General features: G+C 36.6%; 2 protein-coding genes across 2 annotated transcripts in view; one reads left to right on the forward strand and one right to left on the reverse strand.

Annotated features, from left to right (window-relative positions):
• Positions 1 to 2941: 2941 nt before the first annotated feature.
• On the reverse strand, positions 2942 to 12776 carry LOC102697874 (cytosolic beta-glucosidase). The gene is made up of 5 exons (XM_006629870.3): positions 12421 to 12776; positions 10544 to 10768; positions 8266 to 9068; positions 5747 to 5870; positions 2942 to 3518 (listed from the first exon to the last, which is right to left on the reverse strand). The coding sequence occupies exons 1-5, from the start codon at positions 12494 to 12496 to the stop codon at positions 3310 to 3312; spliced, it is 1437 nt and encodes a 478-aa protein (XP_006629933.1). The 5' UTR covers positions 12497 to 12776; the 3' UTR covers positions 2942 to 3309.
• An 8108-nt stretch (positions 12777 to 20884) lies between these two features.
• adgra3 (adhesion G protein-coupled receptor A3) overlaps positions 20885 to 22395 on the forward strand; it is a 49379-nt gene continuing 47868 nt past the window's right edge. The window contains exon 1 of the mRNA XM_069191155.1: positions 20885 to 22097. Coding sequence (XP_069047256.1) covers positions 21880 to 22097 — 218 coding nt within the window. The 5' untranslated portion in view covers positions 20885 to 21879. The remainder of the gene's footprint in view (positions 22098 to 22395) is intronic.

A 22395-nucleotide genomic window follows, 5' to 3' on the forward strand; every position in this document is an offset into this window, starting at 1 on the left:
CCTTTTAGTTCTCAATTTCCATGGGGTCCTCATAATTTTCTCTGTTTCACATTTTCCATGGGGTCCTCATAATTTTCTCTAAGATAAAAATGTCACTCTGTCAATGCCTTTGAAAACATATATCCATTCTGGATATTCTTTTCATTGCTTTTCATTGTCTAGAAGAGGAAAACTAAGAGGCAGCATATTGACTGTCATTAGTAACAGGAAAAAAAATCTGAAGTTCTGTTTCAGATATCACTTTGGTCCCCACAATATGCATTGAGTTTATTTGCATTTCTATAAGAAGTTCTTTCAGTTTTTATCTAGGTATAAAACAATTTTCATGTAGAGACAACTACCTTGCTATGCGAGTTTATAATTCTCTCTGTGGGATGGTTTTTAACTTTGCAGTTAATTTTTTGTGACTCATACATATCCTTGAATCAAGTTGAATCAGATTCAATCAAGAAGCTTGCTCAGTCTTATACAGAATTGTTTTTCTTAGTGATACAGGTTTTAAAGGCCAAGTAGCTAGCCTGTAGCAATGCAATTAAATTATTAATACTTGGAGAAAATGCCAGTTGCCACTTGCATTATCATCAGTTGTTGTCTTGCATTGTTAGAGAATACCCACATGAATTTTCCAGAATGAAGCTCACTAAGCATATGTACAGCATAATAGTTTACTCTTTTGACCCTAAGAGAAGTGTCTTGAACAGGTTTTAGAAGCAAATGTTATCAGGAAGAAGGCATTGATATTTAAAATGTAAGGTCCATATAAATTACACAATATTTGTATTCAGGGTTTATTTAATCATAACTATGAATTTAATTATGATCCGTTTTAAACTGAAAAAATCTTTTCAAAAATGAAATGCTACACCGCTATCTTGAGTTATCAGCGAATGATTTACTAACCCTTGAAATGGCTATGCTGCACACTTATCATGTGCAAACCAAACAGCCTCACTGTGCAATAACTAACCTTTCACAGCTGTTTCACTATTTAAGTTAAAGGGTCTTCTGCCAAAAACATCCTGGTTCAAACCCAAACTCTGCCACTCACTGATTCACTTTAAGTAACAGTCCGAGTGAATAACTTAACTTTCTTGTTGTCTGTTTTGGATGGTGTAAGAAGTGAAGTTCTAATTCAGTGGTTTTGTTACAGCAGTTGCTCATGCTATAATTCAGCCCTTTATTCTAACTCATTGATCTGAGTAAAGTCATAAATTACTTATTGCTATTGTTAGCCATTATCTGTTACACCTTTACAGAAACCAGTAATACACCTCATAAGAAGTAGACTTACAAACAGTTGTTTGCTTTATTTGTATTTACATACAGTACATCCTTTACAGGTCAAAAGGTTTCTCTGCTTTTATACTCTTAGGGGTATCAGATCTTTTTTTCCTCATGTACATTATGTCCTCTTGAGAGTGATCAGAGTGTTTGTTCAGCAGGTGTAAAAATACTTACCAGCACCACCAAAAAAATGCAGCAGTTCTACAGTGATTGCAATCACTGTACAAAATGTATAATCTATAAGAGAAATTTAGCTTTCATTTTCAGACACGCTATTCCATTTGGATGTGGTCATAGATACTAAAAAGTAACATCAGTGATTCTATTTTTTTGCCTCATCAAGGCATCAAGGCATGTAAAAAAGGAATAAAATAAAATATAAACCCATATTTAAAAAAAAGACAGCGAAAATAGGTTTCTTAAAAGGAAGTTATTTTGCTACATCACTTTTTATATTGCCTTCTAAAAAAATAAATGCAGTTAGTTGTTCCTGTTAAATGGTACTCTTCCCTAAAGAGTTGGTGAGATTTCAGTAAAAAAAACCTTTTTATGGCTGCTGTGTCTTTGCCTGTTAGCTAACTGAGTGATTGCTTGCCCACTCAGGAATTGTATTCCTGGCTTTTTCTTGCCCAACAATCAATCTGGCTGCCATCTAGTACAGAAATCGTATCACCTGTGGGGCTTTAGTCCATTAAGGCAGTGAGCTAGCTTCCTACAACTCACACCCTGTGGGCAATCTTTCTATACTTAATAACTGGATAGCATTTTCCACTTCCAGAGCTCCTAAAAGGGAAGTTTTCTGTTTCTTCAGTGGTTAATAGGGAAATTAAATGCTTGTTGAGGCCTCTTCCACAGACCTCTGATTTTTCTTACCAGCACTAAGATACAAGGAAGAAGAATCTGAAACAGTTACAAATTCGGTGAGGTCAAGCATTTGCAGTATCAAGAGCCATATGGATGATTCCCCATCATTAAATAATTTCTATGGGAGTAACTTCTGTTCCCTGTGGTTAATGATGGTCAACATTATCATGATTATTCATTTTGACTGAAGGACCATGGCAAAATCTTTAATGAAATGCAAAACTGCCCGTCACCTTCAAATGTGTAAAAAGTCAGTAGGCAGCATCTGTACATTATACACCACCATTCAGAGTAGTAGGAAAAGCTCTTCTGTGTATAAAACAGTTCATCACCACCAACGGGAAGATAAATCCTGTTCACTAGGTGAAGCCTTGACATGAACTGTATATGGATATAACCAAATTACATAATAACATTAAAAAAATACATACAAAATTGTTCATGAAGTGGGGGAAGTGAAATTCATCTCCCCATCTTTTTGAAATATAAAATGTGCTAGCATTAATCGTTTTTATGCAATGGCCAAGATAGTCCTTTGAACTCAACAGGTAGCAGTTCACTCTCAAAGTCTACTTCTCTTAGACTTTCAGGGGAGTGAGTCATGGGCATTTGAAATCAGCATGGTAACAGCTGGAATGGCAGGAAACAGTGACAAGAAACTAAGAAACAATTTGTGATCTACAAAAAATTGCAAAAAAAAAATTAAGTAGTATTTTGACCCCTAGCATGTCGATCACAGTGTGCGTGTGTGTTTTTGTATGTCATACAATTGTCTAATGATGGATAAGTCAGATTTGCCACTTATTAGCTGCGCTTTTATTGAAAATGTTCTGAAGAAGAAGTGTGCTGAAATCAAATCAAACATCAAATATTAACATGAAATATTCAAAAAGCCTACACTGTAAATATACGAATATACTGACAGAATTATGTTTTTTACAGAGGTGAAAGTTTTAAAAATGAACTGATAGCATCTACTGAAGCAGAAATAAAGAAGATGAAGATGAACTGATGGAAATTTTGAGGACCATTTTAATGCCTTATTTAAATCATCCAACAGTAGGCCCCATCAGTTCTGAAAAACATACTGTACACCCTTCCAAAGGTTGAAGGTATGTTTATGTTGGCACTTCCTACAACATTAAAAATGTCAGACTAGCTTCAGCCTTCTTCTTCAGTATGAAAGCCATTTCTTGAAATGATTTTACAATACTCTTTTCCTGACTTGTATACTGTGCGAGTCAGTTCTGGATGGGTAAAGTCAACGTGAAATAATCCAAATCGAACACTGTAGCCATAGATCCACTCAAAGTTATCCAGCAGGGACCACGCAAAGTAGCCTCTTACATCAACACCGTCTTGGTGGATGGCTAAAAAACAAAACATGTTCATGAACAAAACATGCAAGGAAAATCTTAAGTCATTTATGTAGAACTACAGATAAGTGCTGTAAAAATTCATATGCATCATCAAAATAATAGTTATAAAGTACTGTAAACAAAATAATACATGATTCTTTAAAGGAAAATACTCAAAACACATTTACTGTACCAACTTTTAAAATATAACAGTTTATTTTCAATATTATCTTCTTAAAGTACAGCACCTTAAAAATAAGACAAACCTTTGAGCTGTGAAGAAAAATGTGCTAAACATACATTATTGTTGCAAAACAGCTTATTTTCAAATACTTTAAAAACAAAATCTGCACAGTGTTTAAGCTTCCTGAAAGTTTTTTATCTTGTTCCCAACTTATCAGAGAACTACTGATAGTCTCTTGAATCTCCACAGAAACATAATACCAAAATATTATGTAACTGTAATTATGTATTTATGTAAATACATAAATACATATGTAAATAATTATGTAATTATGTCTGGTAACTATAAAGGTAAAGACACATAAAACAGAAGGTGAAAATTCAAAAACTAATTCAAGTGCTCAATAGATAGCAGCAAATAGTGCAGTAATGTATATTGATATGATGAATCAGTAAGTGAAAACTCTGGGCTGCTGTGTTGCATATGTATTCTGTGGGGGACTAGCATAAAGAGAGCTGTAGTAATCAGTTCATCAGCTGTAGTATAAATGGGTTTTGGAATATCAGAGAAATCAAGACTGTGCTAAATGTGGGAAATATCTGTATATTATAAAAGATGGCCTTGGAACAAATCTTGAGTGAATCAAAAAATTATCTGGATACAGTTTGAGCTCTGGACTTCAATAGTAGTACCACATCACAGTCATGAAATAGAAACAAAATGAGGTTAAAGTGTCACATTAAAATGATAGTAGATTTTTTTCAAAAGGTTTGACACAAGTAGGGATATAAATGGTACTATTAGATGAAATAAAAAGAGACATCTGTGTACAGTATGACCGAAAAGCTATATTATGAAGGCATTATATATTAGTAGCTCATTACCCATATATTTATGTGCCACAAATACTGAATAAATGTATTTTATGTTACCTCTGTATTAGTATGTCAATAATAAGTGAAACAACTCCCCGAGTACATTTTGTATATTCAAAGATTTCATAGCTAGATAAAAAGCAGAATAAAAGGAGGTCAGGAAAAAAATATGTATTTCCATTTTGGATATAAACGCAATCTCTCAGGGGCTGCAAATACTTTCTCTTGTGAGAATTTTTAACCAGAACTAAATTAATCAGATTCTTTAAACCTTGACTTCACCCCAAGCAAAAAAGTGACCCAATTTCCTTGTACCTCCCTTCATTTCAATCACATTTACTGAAACTAGCAGAGCTGTACCTGTGTAATCACACTAAAAGACTGCTTCCAACGTTTTTTTTTTAGCTGTAGCTTATATAATTCTTTTCAATCCAGACGTCCTCTTGCTAAAGGCAATATGCAATATCTTTCAAAAACCTGAAAGAAGTAATATCAACCATGTCCATTTTCATTGCTTGTCTGTTACCTGTACTGGTCATGTTTCCCAAATACTCTAAAGATCACTCAGTTTTCAATATTAAAAATCAAGATGTTTCATCAAAACTACAAAATCAAGGTTTCATATCACAAAACTATTGAGAAAATAGAAATTAAAGAGCATAATGACTGCGCATTACAAAGAGGATTAATTTCAAACTCTTAAACAATAATCAGGTTATATTTTGATAACAAATCTGTTTTAGTCAATTTTTCACTTCCTCTGCATATGTTTATAACAGCAGTTGTACAATATTCACAGAAAACTGCAATATGTGTGCATTTTTTGTAAAAACTTATATCATGAAAAACCCTGTTTTCTCTTTTGTGTCCAATTCAATGTTGTGTTCTGTGTCTCTGCAATTTTGTGTCTTAAACTTCAATTTTGTTTTCTATTGCTAAATAACACAGATTTCACTTTCTTTTTGTTGCAAACTAAAATTCAGTTTATCCCTCTTATCGGAAATACGTGCTGCTTCCAACCTATGTAACCACCACACCATTTTTAATTTGTTGAGCTCTCCTCCCCCTTTTTTCAGAGTTTATTTTCAACTTGTAAGCACTGTTCTAACAACTGTTCTCGTTTTATCTAGAAAGCAGTCAACTCTTTGCGGGGAATAACAGGGATATTCCTCATACAGTACCTTTCAAAACTTCTAGCAGTGTATCTTCGTAGAATGTACAGCGCTGGGTGTCTTCTAAGGGTGCAGGGTCAGGCTGACAGAAACCATTTTCTGTGATGTAGACAGGTGGGTTATTGTATGTGTCCTAGGAAGAAAAAAAGTTTATTTTGTTCATCCGTCCATCGATTGTCCGACCGCTTCGTCTAATTCAGGGTCACCGGGGAGGTGGACCAGGTCCCAGTACTGTGAGGCAGCAATGCTAACCTCTATATAACATGCAATGCTAGCCTACATACAGTGCCTTGCGAAAGTATTCGGCCCCCTTGAACTTTTCAACCTTTTGCCACATTTCAGGCTTCAAACATAAAGATATACATTTTTTATTTCATGTGAAGAATCACCAACAAGTGGGACACAATTGTGAAGTGGAACGAAATCTATTGGATTTTTGAAACTTTTTTAACTAATAAAAAAATGAAAAGTGGGGCGTGCAAAATTATTCGGCCCCCTTGCGTTAATACTTTGTAGAGCCACCTTTTGCTGCGATTACAGCTGCAAGTCGCTTGGGGTATGTCTCTATCAGTTTTGCACATCGAGAGACTGAAATTCTTGCCCATTCTTCCTTGCAAAACAGCTCGAGCTCAGTGAGGTTGGATGGAGAGCGTTTGTGAACAGCAGTTTTCAGCTCTTTCCACAGATTCTCGATTGGATTCAGGTCTGGACTTTGACTTGGCCATTCAAACACCTGGATATGTTTATTTGTGAACCATTCCTTTGTAGATTTTGCTGTATGTTTGGGATCATTGTCTTGTTGGAAGATAAATCTCCGTCCCAGTTTCAGGTCTTTTGCAGACTCCAACAGGTTTTCATCCAGAATGGTCCTGTATTTGGCTGCATCCATCTTCCCCTCAATTTTAACCATCTTCCCTGTCCCTGCTGAAGAAAAGCAGGCCCAAACCATGATGCTGCCACCATCATGTTTGACAGTGGGGATGGTGTGTTGAGGGTGATGAGCTGTGTTGCTTTTACGCCAAACATATCGTTTTGCATTGTGGCCAAAAAGTTCGATTTTGGTTTCATCTGACCAGAGCACCTTCTTCCACATGTTTGGGGTGTCTCCCAGGTGGCTTGTGGCAAACTTTAGACGAGACTTTTTATGGATATCTTTGAGAAATGGTTTTCTTCTTGCCACTCTTCCATAAAGGCCAGATTTGTGCAGTGTAAGACTGATTGTTGTCCTATGGACAGACTCTCCCACCTCAGCTGTAGTTCTCTGCAGTTCATCCAGAGTGATCATGGGCCTCTTGGCTGCATCTCTGATCAGTCTTCTCCTTGTCTGAGCTGAAAGTTTAGAGGGACGGCCAGGTCTTGGTAGATTTGCAGTGGTCTGATACTCCTTCCATTTCAAGATGATCGCTTGCACAGTGCTCCTTGGGATGTTTGAAGCTTGGGAAATCTTTTTGTATCCAAATCCGGCTTTAAACTTCTCCATAACAGTATTACGGACCTGCCTGGTGTGTTCCTTGGTCTTCATGATGCTCTCTGCGCTTTCAACAGAACCTTGAGACTATCACAGAGCAGGTGCATTTATACAGAGACTTGATTACACACAGGTGGATTCTATTTATCACCATCAGTCATTTAGGACAACATTGGATCATTCAGAGATCCTCGCTGAACTTCTGGAGTGAGTTTGCTGCACTGAAAGTAAAGGGGCCGAATAATTTTGCACGCCCCACTTTTCATTTTTTTATTAGTTAAAAAAGTTTCAAAAATCCAATAGATTTCGTTCCACTTCACAATTGTGTCCCACTTGTTGGTGATTCTTCACATAAAATAAAAAATTTATATCTTTATGTTTGAAGCCTGAAATGTGGCAAAAGGTTGAAAAGTTCAAGGGGGCCGAATACTTTCGCAAGGCACTGTATAACATTATATATAAATCTATATAATGTTGATAGAAATACTGTTTGAGGCTCACAACAGAATTATGAGGCCTCAATCATATTTTAGACAGTTATTGAGACTCCAGTTCCTACTTTAGCAGGATGTTTAGGAAGTTTTTATCATCACATGCTTCTTAACATGTAATGGAGTTCCATTTTTTTTCGTTCAATTAATTGAGTTCAGCTCAGTAATGAGTAGATTAGATGGAAATAAAATTAAAGGGAAATACAAATGTTGCATTTGCGGGAGAGAGCTGGAGAACGCAACTACGAGCATGTTCTCTCTTGCACATGTACTGACTGAATACCAAATAGCAAACAATCAGTCATGCCTCCATATTTGGTTAAAGAATGACTGGGACTTTCAAAGCCTTTTGTTCCTACCAGAATTTGTTCCTACCAGAGTTATAAAAGTATGATCATGATAAAAGAAGTAAAGATGTGGAAAACAAATTTTTTTTTTATGTAACAGTAGGATTTAAGGGCGCTTAATTGGGGAGAAAAAGTGGAGCAAACTTTGCGCTGCAGCAAAAATGTTGCAAAGCTGTTCCATAAATCTATCAGAATTAGCTAAACTAAAAGTCTGAGATTTACCTTAATGTACTTCAATAACTTTCGCAGACCCCAAGGAACTACTGCTAACCATGAAACTCCAGAAATGGGCCATGATGGATCCTTTTTTCCTTCTGCCTCCAAATCGGTCTCAAAACTCACTTTATCTGGAGGGCTTTTTGAAAACTTCACTTTGCGAGAAGTGTAGTAGTTTAAAGCGAAAAAGTCTGCAGTGCCCTTAATCCTGTGCTTCTCCTCCTCTGTGAACTCCGGTAACCGAGACCTGGGGAATCCTTGCATTTTGCTTCTGGCCTCAATCTGGGCTTTCATGATGATCGGATAATCTCCATTCACAAAGACAGGATTGGCAAACCAGTCCAACATGAATGCCATATATCTTTCAGTTGCTGCAACATCCTCTGGATTATTTGGATCACAATGTTCTGCCCAGTCACTGTTCAAAGCCAGAGATACTAAGCCTTTCTGTTCTTGTCTAAAAAAGGTGTTATAGCTGTGCCACGCCTTAGCATGAGCCTTCAACATGTTGTGGCCCACCTGATACACAGATTGTCCTGGATCTTTCACTCCAGGCGCAAAACTACCATCTTCATATCCTAAAGTGGCACAAACATAGGGCTCGTTCAAAGTAAGCCAGAGCTTTACTCTGTCCCCAAAGGTGCTGAAGCAAAACTTTGCATAGTTGTCAAAGACATCCACAATCTGCTCAGATTTCCATCCATCCTTATCCTGAAGAGCTTGTGGTAGGTCAAAATGATACAGGGTTACCATGGGAGTGACATTATTGGCCAACAGGTCATTGACAATTTTGTTATAATAATCAACTCCTGGAAAAAAAAAGAAAGTAATTTATATTTCCACCAACTTAAAACCATCGTAGAGCTCAAAGAGTTTGTTCCTAACAGACAATAAAGCATACAATGTCTTGTAGTTTTCAAAATGTTTTATTTTTCTCTTAAACGTTTTGCGGACAACTACTTCTTTTACCTATAAGTGTTGAGCTTGAGAGTTCCAATTTTTTAAACATTCACTTCAAAAATGTGTATTCATAATTTGTAATTAAAAAGTGGACATAATTGTGAAGGGGGTAAAAGCTTTTGTAAGGCACAGTAAATGTATAATGCAGTGTATATTGTAAACATTTCTCCATAGTAGTTCAAGTAGGTAGCTGCGTCAGTAGGCTGCAAAGGAACAAGTAAAGATTTATTCCATGCTGAAAAAAGAAAAAAAACACAACGTTTTGGCTGTTGAGCATTCTTCGGTTGTGGCCAAAGAAGGTTCTACAGCCGAAACGGTGTTTTTTTTTTGTCTTTTTTCAGCATGGAATAAACTTTTACTTGTTCCTTTGCAACATTTCTCCATGTTGGCCAACAGAGGGCACAATTTCACCCAGCCACACTCTTGGGATGGAAATCTTAAAGGTCCCAGAAGAGGTTATTGGAAACAAACACCAGTAGCTGTCTAGTCTAATTGGGTCTGCCACTACATAATTTATGACTGGGAACCACAGAGGAAGGTTCTTCATGCTGTTAGGTAGAAGCTGAATAAATGTGAAATACTGTACAGGAGTGTGGAGCTGAGTGGTTTTTTCTTTTATTGTGTCCAATACACTTGTAAGGGAGGTCTTTGAAATACTGTGAATTCCCATGGAATTAAACAAAAGTGTTGATATTTGTTGGCTATAGAATTTGTGAAAGACACTTAGTAGAGTTGAGCTCTACAGCTCTCACACGTAAGGGGGTAGCATTCTGACAGAAGAATCTTCCTTGCTGCATCACATGGTGATTCAATAACTGCTGGCTTGTGCCCAGGACAGGAAATCATCTGTCATAAAGCTAAACTTTCTGACAGCATAGTGGGGCTGCTGGCAAATAATGGCTGCTGTGCCTAAGATGGAGATGAAGTGGGTCTTATCCTGTGTATAAAACACGTAGAGTAGAGTTGGGTGGAAAAACGTTACAAAAATGCAAGGAATTTGTCGTTATTATAAACGCCTCAGGTACTAAAGCACACTAGGAAGACACTGACATTGTTAACTATGAATGTTTGAGGCAGCACTGCAGATGCTGAGCATCACTGACTTCAGCACACAACCTCAAATCCTCTGCAATTATCGAATGACAGACTGATGGCAAGAAGGAATGCTTGCGGCTTCTCTCACAGACACTGGAGAGGGAAGCTATACTTTACTGCAGGATACAGTCCTCTCAGGCAAACGAGCAAAGTCAAAGGAGTAAAGGCTGAAGTCAGTGAGATAAACGATAGTCAGAATAATCACCCTAATAAAAAAAATACAGTTTACCTTTCTGATTGATATGGTGTGTTGTTCCGTCAGGAAGCAGCCGTGACCACGAGAGGGACAGGCGGTAGTGAGTCAGTCCTATCTCCTTTATACACTTTAGATCGGCTTCCCAAAGCTCATAACTGTTGCAAGCCACATCGGCAGTTTGTGCTTGAAAGACGTGGCCTTTTCCATGGCAGAAAGTGTCCCAAATACTGGGACCTCTGCCATCCAGATTCCATCCTCCTGTTTCAGGCAGAAAGATGCAACATCAGACATTATAACAGTTCATTTAAGTAAAAGAAAAATACACACATGGATTTATATATATAGATATGATTCCTGGAGAAATCTAAATGTTGCTTAAATCTGTTTTGTGTCTCATTGAAAAATTGAAGAATCTGCAACATGACTTCAGCCAAGAAGGGCCTGGAATAAATCAAGAATTCAAAGAGCCCAATAATCGCAGTTTGAAAATCCCAGCTATTTGATGGAGGCTTTTCTATCTGCCAAGGGTTTCTTGCTTCAACAAAAAGGCAACCAGCTATCCGGTCCTTGGGTAGTAATTTGGAATATCAGTAAAGGGTCATAATTATAATTTAATCCAAACCTTAATCTGTTGCCATTATACTGAGGTCATGATAACGCATCAATAAAGCTTTGGTTATGGATCACTCTGTGAGCTATCAGCACTCACATGTAGCACACTCCTTTCAAATGCGTTTAGGTCAGTAAAGCTGCATAAAACTGTGATCTTTCAGATCCACAAGAAAGATTGAGACATGATTGACTTGATTTTCCTGTGTGTTAGCCATCATTTAGCCATTTATTAAAACCATCAAAACAATTTCCATTTCATTACATTTTAGGATTGTTAGGATCAATAATCTTGAAAACAGTTGTGTGTGGAATTCCTTTCCTTATATCCCACGCTGCAATGATTAGTAAAAAAAAGTCTTGCAGTAGCTCTCTAGTTTAGTGTATTAATCACCTCAATCTTTGTTGTTTTAACACCCTTGCAGAGAACACTGTCCAAATATTGTAATTGTTTCCTGCAGCTGCACAGCTTAATTCTCTGTTGTTGTTAATTTGTTACATTGTTTGATTTCCTGAGCTGGCTCAGTACTCCAGCATTCTTTGGTCAAAGCAAGGCTGAGTTCACTTTCCACATAAAAATCAATGCATACAAAAACTGTGCTTTCTTTGTCAGTTCTATGTTTATGTTTTTCACAGCATTTGGTAATTTGAGCAACACATCTATTTTATAACTATTTGAGAAAGAATACATTCTAGAAAAGCTACTGGAATGTGACTGTGAGGAATTACACATGCAATATTATCACTGCTCCAAAGCCCAATGGTAAAGTACATAACACTAATAATAAATAATATTAATGAATAACACTAATCAGACCAATACAAAATCAACACATGAAATATAAAATATAATTGGTAAAATGTTAAAAAGAAACAAAATGCTGAAATAAAATTAAAATGGGGTTTTCTTGGGAGATGTATAGGAGCCTGCTGAGCTGGTGATGCTATAGTCTTGTTTTTACTCAATTATGATGCAGTTATATTAAAAACAAGTTTGACTAGGAGTGATGCAAATCACATGGGCATTGTGATATGTTAAAATGCTGATATTACACTTAATACTTGGTGATGAAAGTGATAAAATGATAAAAGTAGTTAATAATTCAGTTTTATTTTGACTGTAGGGCACATTCTGGACTTCAGGAATGTTGTATGACACGCTATTACAATGTGCTCTTACAGGGTCAGACTAGCTTAGAAAATCAAACAAATAAATATCCTCAGATTTAAAGAAACGTGAGAGTTTTACAGATGGCCAGATCCATACAGATAATAATTGAATTTGAAAAAGAGGCACTTACCTTCTACCTGATAGGCTGCAGTTGCTGCCCCCCAGGCAAAGTTTTCGGGAAACTGGGTTTCTTTACTGACAGACATGATTACCACCAGATTTATTTATATCCGCTGTAGATCTATATCTTTGTCAAATTTCATAAAATGTAAAAACGTGCTTGTTCGTAAGCATGCCTAAGTCTAAATGAAAGTCCCATGCGGTTTCAGACCTCGGCAGCAAATGTCAGCAACAGTTATAGTATTTCTTTTAACTCATATAAACCACAAAGCGTAGAGACATTTTACTACCGTAACGTATCTTGTTCAGCACTGCATTCTGCTTTGGGAAACCATTACCTAGTCGCAATGAGCTGAAAACTACAAGAACTATTCGAACAAGGCTTAGTCCCTCCCAAACGCAGCGTGCAGGCCGTGCTGCGTCTAGGCGTCACTCACTCTTTCATGTACAAGTGTCCCCGCTGTAGAAAGGAAGTGTTCAGAGCAGAGCAGAGCAGACAGGGATAAAACAATAAAATAAGGATTTAATCTGTTGCTTTGTCAGTGGTGCACTTGAGAGAGCTGGTGGCTGCTCATCGGTTTCTTACGATACATTTTATTATTAACCTGTTCGGCATCATGTGGAGGAAAAGGAACGGTAGACTGACTATAAGAACAATAATTGGTCCCAGTTCCCTCATTTACCTGTCCCTTACCTACATAGGAGTGCATGGCTCATTTTAAATAGTTATAAAAGTTATATTGCACGAATGCAGTTATCATTGCGTTCTAATGAAAGATTTTCGCTGTTGGTACCCGTCAATATGGGGCAAGTTTAATGTGGAAAGCTAAACTAAAGGAAAATGTAGCCAAGACCTTTTTATTCGGTAACGCAAATCATCCGTTTTACGCAGTATTCAATGTATCACAAAAAACTTGCTACCATTAATCGAAATGGTGCAGTATTACCTTGAATTTAAGATTTAAAGTTAGGCTAAAAACTACAACAAAACTAAATTTTACGGCGTAGCAAAATGTGCATTACATACGGTACTGTATTGGTCGTTAAGAAAAAAATCTCGTTCTACTGAAATTTTATTACTGTAAGTCATGTAGACTCTGTTACATCTATCATGTCTGGACAATAATTCTGTGGGATTGATCGTTTACTTAAAAATTACCCCAAACTACATTGTGAAATGGCAAATAGTGCATTATTAAATAATGCATCCCATAGAACATTTTTCATTATACATATGAAGTTTTCTTAGTCTTCTTCAACATTTATCATAAGTATGATGCAATCTTACACTAGAGATGTGTATATTTACAATATGCAAACGTTCCCCAAACCACATTATATAGCAAAACATGTACTCCCCTCTGTATAATTTTACTTTTTAATGAACGATATTAGAAACACTGAAAATATCACGTCTAAAACGTAAAATAAAAATAAAACCAAAACAAATAAAAAAATAAATTATCCTTTCTACACAGTATTCTGAATACTCCAACATGTATCAGTATAATTAAGTTTGACTGTGATATTACTTTTTAAAGTAAATACAACATTTAACCCAAAATACAAAAAGGTACAAAACATAACATGTTCTTCAGTGAAGAATAATAATGTTTACAATTATATAGCACTTTTCTGGACACTCCAGAAGCACATGCAAAGTGGACTCCCCTCCACCACCATGTGTAGCACCTACCTGATGCAACAACAGTCAATGTGTGCCAGTATACTCACCACACATCAGAAAGGAGGGGAACAAAGTAATGAACCCAGTTCATAGGTGGAGATTTTTAGGAGGCCAAGGGGAAATTTGGCCAGGACACCAGTAACACTCCTACTATGTTTGAGAAAAGCTATAGGACCACAGAGAGTCAGGACCTTTGTTTTATGTCTCATCCGAATTACAGTGCCTTTTTGGCATTATAGTGTCCCCGTCACTATATTGGGACATTAGGACCCATACAGACCACAGGGTGACACTAACTACTGGTCACACTAACACCTCTTCCAGCAGCAAGCTAAATGTTCCCAGGAGATTTCTCATCCAGGTACTGACCAGGCTCACACCTGTTTAGCTTAAGTGGGTTACCAGTTGTGAGTTGCAGGGTGATATAGTTGCTGGCTTAGAAAAGTGCCTTGTGAGTGCCACTCCTCACAAAGTTACAATAAACGTTGTTCAATGGTACCATGCTACATTTCTAAGTCCCATCGTTTATGAAGCATAAGAACCCTGTTTGTTTTTGACAAAGACACCAGCGATGATTATAGTTATTTTTTTCTGCATCCTGTGCTGTAATCTTTTTGCCAATGGACCAGATCAGTTCCTACTTTTTTTTTGTATTGCCCATTCTAGAACAATTCCCCTTTAACTTCTGTTCAAATGCCCTGATATAGAGTTTAACACACTGTAATATGTAATATGTGCTCTGGAAGAATCTTTCTTTCCCTAGATATGCTGGACATATAGTTTATTGTGTTAGAAAAAAGCAAAGAAGTGCTAAATAATTATTAGAACTAGCTAAAAGTAAATCAGTTCTTTCTGGAAACATTGATTTTGCAATGTTGGTCAGTTTTTGTGCTTCACTTCATTGCATTGTTCAGGTGTGCAGTGCAAAAATCAGCTAGCAGATACCTGAGTGTATATCTGTGTGTGGTGGAAAGATGGAATTCTAACTTCGATCAACAGTACTGTATTTATTTTAGTCAGCCGTAAGCATAACCTTTGTGTCTGCAAACAAACATGAAACACATTGAATCTAATCCAGTTTTATTATCTGATGCGTTTTTCAAAGCTTTTCAGCTTAAGGTCATTAAACAATTACACAGGATATTACTTCAGTCTTAAGGCTTTATATTTGAAATTGTTAAGCCTAATTTGTGTATTCTATTGTACAGTATATTGTATTATGTCTATTGTATAATTATCTCATTCTCAGTTCAAACAGAAACAAACAGTATCTCGTCACATACTGGTTTTGGAGTTTACCTTATTGTTCTTTTCCTCATTGTCAGCAATCAACTTCCTGTGTATCCAGCAAAATAATAAAACAGGCACACTTAACATGAAAAACATTATTGGTGTTTTATCCTGGCAGTGTGGTATTGAGCAGAGTGTATGTCTGTATTGTGTACATCTGCCATCTTGTTTAAACATCACTCGACATTCAGAAATCATATTTTTTTCTTATGGAAACACAGAATAGCACATGCAAACCTATTTTAAAAACTAAACATGCTGATCTATTGAGTAGAAGCAAACCTCTCTTATGTGTAAAGGTATACTATATATCATCAGGTAATATTTTCTTTTGACAGTTTTACTGTGTGATATTGTGTATGCTTTTCAGTAGAAATCAGTAAAGCTCAAATTCCAACATGTCCAACATGTTCTTTTCCAATTTGAATCAAAATCCAAGTTAATGTTTTTCCTCAGCCTCAGGTGTAAGGCTTCAAATGCTTATAAAGGAATTTTGACAAGCAAATCAGGATGTTAGTTAAGGTTTCCCGCATTCAGTCATCACATAAGTAGCCCTAGTGTCTCTTTTGTTTGCTTCTCGAGCACAGTCTTTCTCAAGTGTCTTTGTCTTTTCTGTGAGCTATCATTCTCTCTGTCTGTTTACTTTTAGTCTTCCTTCAGCAACAGCTCAAGCCCTCAAAGATCTGAAAAACAGATAAAGACAAATGGCAGCTAATTTTTCACAGCAGCAAGAAAGGAATCACTCCAGCAACAGACATGAAGGAACTATGGAGTGTCATTGCAACTGTTAACATACTGAGTGACAAACTGTGTGACAAGAGAATATAATGTCTATCCAGCTTAATCCTTAAATATATTTTTAAGCTTCCTATTCTAAGGAATTTCAAACATTTGAGCACACAAAGGTGTTGTCACACTGAGGGACAAGCTGTATGACAAGAGGATATGACCTCTTCCCAGTTTGGACCTTAAATATATCATTCTTAAGCTTCTTTTTCCAAGGAATTTCAAACATCTGAGCAGACAAAGGTATTACTGACTTGTGGTAAAACATGGTCTCAAATCCAGTGTCCAGGCTCCATTCCTGCCTAAACATGTTTCCACTAGTGTTTTTGGCTCTTCACACACAGTTCAAAACAAAATGAAAAAGTTGTTTTGCCTTCCATAGTGCACATATATATCCAAATTTAACTTTATCTTATTTTAATATTCATTGTAATCAATTTGATCAAATATCTGGAATAAACTGGAATAAAGTTTTATTTTGTTTACATCTCTATTTGAAAATTTATGTAATTATACATTTTATTTTACCTTATTATTGCAATCAAGTGAAACCTCAACAGAAAACAAACATATTACTTTGTGTGATGATTACACATTATCAATTCCAAGATTGTTTTTTGTAAGAAATTAGAATTTGCAGTTGTTTTTATTTTAGTACCCTCCACCCACATTTAGAATCACCAGGTGCTAAGTGAGCTTACAACTTGTACAGGCAAGGAGACTTTAGACTTTCTCCTGAAAATGTAATGACAGAACTATCTTCTTCTCATTCACACCATAGCATCTAAAGCAAGCCTGTAGGTGAAGCTTATAGGTCAATCCCAGACGTGCAGCAACCTGAGGATACCTTGGTTGACTCAAGCCCACCCATCCAGAGTGGTTTTAAGTCAGTTTTGTTTGGTCACTATGAGATATTCTATACTGCTATTCGAGAAACACTTCTTTACACAAAGGGTTGTGGGAGGATGAAACAAGTTGCCCAAACATATTGTCGAAGTCAATCCCTGCTTTTTTTGAAGGAACAGCTAGAAAGCATCCTTGGAAAAATTAGCTACCAAGTACCAGACGGGCTAGGTGCTCCAAAAAGCCCCCTCTTGTATTCTTAAGTGAACAAGACTCACACTGGAAATATCTGGACCAGTACTGGATCTGCTACAGCAAAGTGTTTGACTTGTCACTTTAGGGCTAGATTATAAGTTATTTTAAACATTTCATAAACATGAAATATCAGCCCACACCACCACAGAACACAAATTGTAAAGCTGGCATTTCCAAAGGATGAACTCAATAAGATAAGACCACGTTTCATCTTTCCACTTTTTGTATTGGCCTTGTTTTGGGTACATCCATGGCAATTTTGTTTGAATTCTTTTCCTGCACAGACACAGTTTGCCTTATCCAGAATTCATATGAGGGCTGACAAGAACCATATATCTCTGTATGCATGTACAGTATACGTGGCAGCAGGAGAGATAAAGAAAAGGGTCAATTATTATTACAGCTAGATAGCAGTTGGAAACTGACAAAATGTCATCTTTTCTGATCAAGATTCATTTTAACCAATGAACGTGATGTCATCTCTTCATGTAAATAAATCTCTAGTCGAGATAAGAGCTTTCATTGTGAGAGTGAATAAAACTCCCTTCATATCCTCCCACATGGTCTCTGCTCAGGTTATGAATAGCTGTAAGAAAGAGTAAGATGCCCGATAGTTTCCCTGCGCTTCTTTCTTTTCTTGGTGCTTTCAAGTCAGCTAAGTGATCTCTTTTTCATTGAAGCTGAAACCAACAAAGATGTATGTGATGGACTACAAACAAAACAGGCTGTGTTGAGACACATCAATGAATTTATCGAAATCCCTAAATCACATGCTTCAGGCTGATGGACAAGAACAAAATGAAACAATAACACCGTTCTTTTCTGTCCTTGCAAGCTGGAATAAGGGACAACACTGCAGAAAGAAGGATAAAGAATAAAGATGCTACTTTTAAATCATGAGTGGTGACATTTTATACAGAAATACTTTTTCTAACACGTATAGAGGAAAATTAATACAGTAGCACAATCCATGTTAATGGAGCAATGATGACATACATAACTCTGATGACATCTGAGAGAAAATGGTAATGTTCAGTTTGCTGAAACCTGTTCTGTCGTATGATAATCAAAATTTCCAGATTAATTTTGCTATTTATTAATATAAGATTGAGTCATTTTTACTGCCTCTGTATTATATTCATTAAGTTGTAACTATGCCCATCATTTTTGGTACACTCTAAGGCCATTAATACAAAATAAGAGATTTAATAATGCTTCTTTGAGGTGCAATATTTTATTTTATATTTCAAAGCAACAATGAAAATACATTTTACTTTCATCTTTATACCTGGTGATACCTGCTTTACATGTTAGTGCTATACATCCTCTGGCTTGCCATTATAAATAGGTGCAACTTAAAATTTTGTTTGAATTACGTTTCATTTTGTAAGACAAGGAACAACTTTAAACACTACAGTTGTTTTTGTGTTGGTCAACATCGGAGAAGGTCTCCTAATATCCTCTGTCCAAATTCAATGCTCAGTACCCCACTGACGAGTGACCCTAAAGGGAAAAAAAAGCCCTAATTTGTAATACATAATAATTTCAACTTTAATTGTGAAAGTGGACAATGAAAATTAAACAGAATTAGATTTCTGATCCAAGTAGAAGGACGATAAAGCTTATCCTTATCCCAGCTATTCTTAGCTGCTCAGTGGAATGTATAACATGGCAGTGACTAAAGCCATGTCTACTTCAGAAACATAACATGCAATCGAGGATCTGGGTGAAAAACTACAAGTCTACAACTGTACAAAATAATTAAGAATTTCTCAAAAGACAATTACGCTGCTACATAATTCCTAACTTTGTTCTGTTTAATTGAAGATAAAATAACATAATGAAAGACTAAGTGTAGTCAACACACCATAGCAGTCAGGTAGTTTGCAACTTTATTGCTGCAAAGTGTGCCAGTGTATATAGCTCTGTAACTGTTCTGTGGTTTCTTAGGCTTTTCAGAATTCGCAGCACAAATGCTGTGTTGTCTGTTCAGCCTCCGGGTGGGACGCTACTGTTTTACTCTTGTGCAAGGTACTTTACTCAAATTGCACCAGTAAATGCCTTCCAAATGGATCTCTAGATTGTCATTGAGAATTTCTTCACAAATGACTTACCTGGTAAATATCAATTTAAAACACTAGCACCAATCATTAAATTATAAAACAGAGTTTACAAAATGCACCTATAACTGTTTCCTTGGACTCAAGACGATAAGACCTCTGCATCTTTAAGACCTCTGAAATTCTTTTGTCAGTCTGAGAATACATATATCCTACAGAATATGTTGCAAACATAATATAATCTTCTAATCATAACATAATTTACTTGTGACCTGTTGCCTAGACATTTTCAAACTAGATTACTCAAAAAGCAAACTTTGCTTACAAAGTAAATCCACCTCACTTGGGTAGAACCCTGTTCAAAGATCTTTTTTTTTTCTCAAAATACAATCCGGTATGAAATATTTTTAAGGTGAGCAGGAATTATTCTCTCATACTCCATTCTATGGCCAAAAGGAATAAGGTACTGTATTTATACAACTTTTCTGTTACATAAACCTAACCATGTTTTTTAAGACAAATTACCAAATCCTAAAATTACAACATAATAGTAAAAAAACAACAACATTTAACTGTCTGTTAGTAACATCACATTAGTGTTTTGAAAAATTTGTCTCACTTGTCACTTCTTTTTTATAATTATCTTATAATGCAAATACAGGCGATCATTTAACACAACAGCGATAGTTGTATGAAAATGACCCAGTCTGTCCCTTTCTTTGTATCCTCCAACATCTGTTTTTATTTCCTTTTACTTGTCTTTTCAAGTGCTCTTTTACAATAATTGTTTTTGATTTTATATAATTCCACATTTAGTTTGGATTGTTTGCAGGATTGGACCCCACTATAAATTAGCTTTACAGGCAGTGTTGAGCTAGATTATTTGTTATACAGTATGTCAACTATAATATGTTAACTGTGAAATTAAAAAAAAAATCAATAAAGAGCTGTACATTGAAGAAACAAACATGCAGATAAAAACAATGCCAGCTCACATCCCATTTTAACAAAATCTACAGTTTCCCTACCTCACTTTTTAACAACTAATCCCAAATATATCAAAAAGACTTAAGTACAGTTCCAAAACTCCTGATGGCAAAACTTCTGTAACCATTGTGAACAAGGTGGTATCCACAGACTTTGGCCTCCGGGGTTTTATTTTACTCTGCTAAACTCAGAAAAGATACTGGACTGAGATAATCAAGTTTTTCAAGTTAATATAATGCCTGTGTGTTTCCAAGTTTACCCGGAAAAGCAGGCTATGTGAGTTCTTAATACAATACATTTTACGATTATTTTCTGGTATCTGCAAACTTTATTTGTGATACTAGCTGTGATTCATTTGAAGATGTCATTGTAAAAAAAGAACAAGACGAAAAAACTAAATTAAATACACGAACGACGCAAAATAATAAAACCAAGCATCAGATCAATTATATTCATTAACAGCAATATATAAAGGGGTGCAGATTCTTTCGAAAGTGTAAATATTGGTGGATGGAGGTTGTCTTTAAAAGGACAGACCTGTGATGACGTCAGGGGGTGGAATTTCAACATGGAGCCCGGGGCAGGTCTTGGAAGAGTGGAGTTCTCAATGAGAAGCTTGTGAATCGTATGGACAGAAGCATTGCGTTGTGTACCAAGGAGGGTCCATCAAGCACATTTTAATTCGAGGCACAATTTGAAAAAGCGACTTAATTGTTTGTTTGGTTTTTTTTTGTAGAGTTTAAGTGCACGTGTAGAAACAAAGCTGAGCTGTAAAGCGAAATCTTAAAAGTGAGGGAACGTTGCATACATTACGTGTTTCTGGATGTTGGAATATTTCTACTTGACCAAAAGAAAAACTTCAAGGGAGCTGAAAGTAAGCCTCTTTACGACTGCGTTTGTGTGCTCAATGTGCAGTAGCGCGAACTTGCGGAACAATCGGGATTTTTTATTTTGTTTTTCAACAGAACTACTTAACTGAGAAAGTTTTTTTCGGTGATCGCATTTCCTGAAGTTTAAATGTGTTATCTTGGGAAGACTGCAGCTGTCTCCTTACGGAATAGGGAAGATTCCTGATTCGAGTGCGCGGTATGCAGACAACAAAGAGAAAATTGCGGTTTCCTATTATGTGGGTAATAATTGAGGTCTAAATTTTATAAACAGTTGGAGTTTTCTGAAGGTGGTCAGTTTCGTATACAGCGTTTTTTTATCCACTGATACCGGAAAGCTGGAAAAAGAAATGGAGTGGTTAAGTCTCTTCGCCTGGGAAACAAAGGGATGTCGAGACAACCTGGCTGTCTGACTGACAACGAGCCCATGCAACGAAACCCGTGCAAAAATGGACGAGGAAGGCTCCACGTTGGACAATAAGCTTGCAAAATGACTGAAACGAAGGCTTTTCTTTGATTTTTTTTTAATTGAATAGGGTGCGCACAGGCCGTCAGTGCGGATTAAAATACAAACGTTAAAGCAGTTCGGGATTAAAAAAAAATTGTTCCGATGGTAACATCTGCATTTTAGTCGTCTTGTTCGAAACATGCGTATTTATAACTATTAATTAGACATGAAGAACGTTTGCGCTGAGAATTTTTTGCAAGTGATTGCAATTCTGCTTCTTGGAAGTGGCTGCTCGGCTCTACCCCTCGGCTGTAAACCCAGCGAGGAGCGTCCAAAAAGCACTGGAAAAACCACCCAAGTCGTGGAGGGGAAAGTGGTCTGCAGCAACATAGAACTTGATCAGCTATTGCCACCGGAGACGTTACCAAACGGAACAGTGACCCTGTAAGTATACACTTATTCTCCTTTTCTAAGGAGGGGAGAGTGTGTCGTTGTTACCCTTGCACGGCTGTACTGCTGTACCTCCCCTTCTAAAAAAAATGTAAACTCGCGCAGATAGGTGTTGTGTAATCTTATTTAACTTTATATTCTGTAATTGATCGCCCTAAATGTGAGCGAGGGGGGTGAATGAGTTGGCACGGCGAGTGGACGTCGATTGATTTTTGGAGTACAAGCCGTAGGTTCCTGTTTACTTACCTGCTGGTGTTGCGCTTTAAAAAAAAAATATTAGAGACGACAAGGA

Source organism: Lepisosteus oculatus, chromosome 1 (genome assembly GCF_040954835.1).
Source record: "Lepisosteus oculatus isolate fLepOcu1 chromosome 1, fLepOcu1.hap2, whole genome shotgun sequence".
Taxonomy (NCBI): domain Eukaryota; kingdom Metazoa; phylum Chordata; class Actinopteri; order Semionotiformes; family Lepisosteidae; genus Lepisosteus; species Lepisosteus oculatus.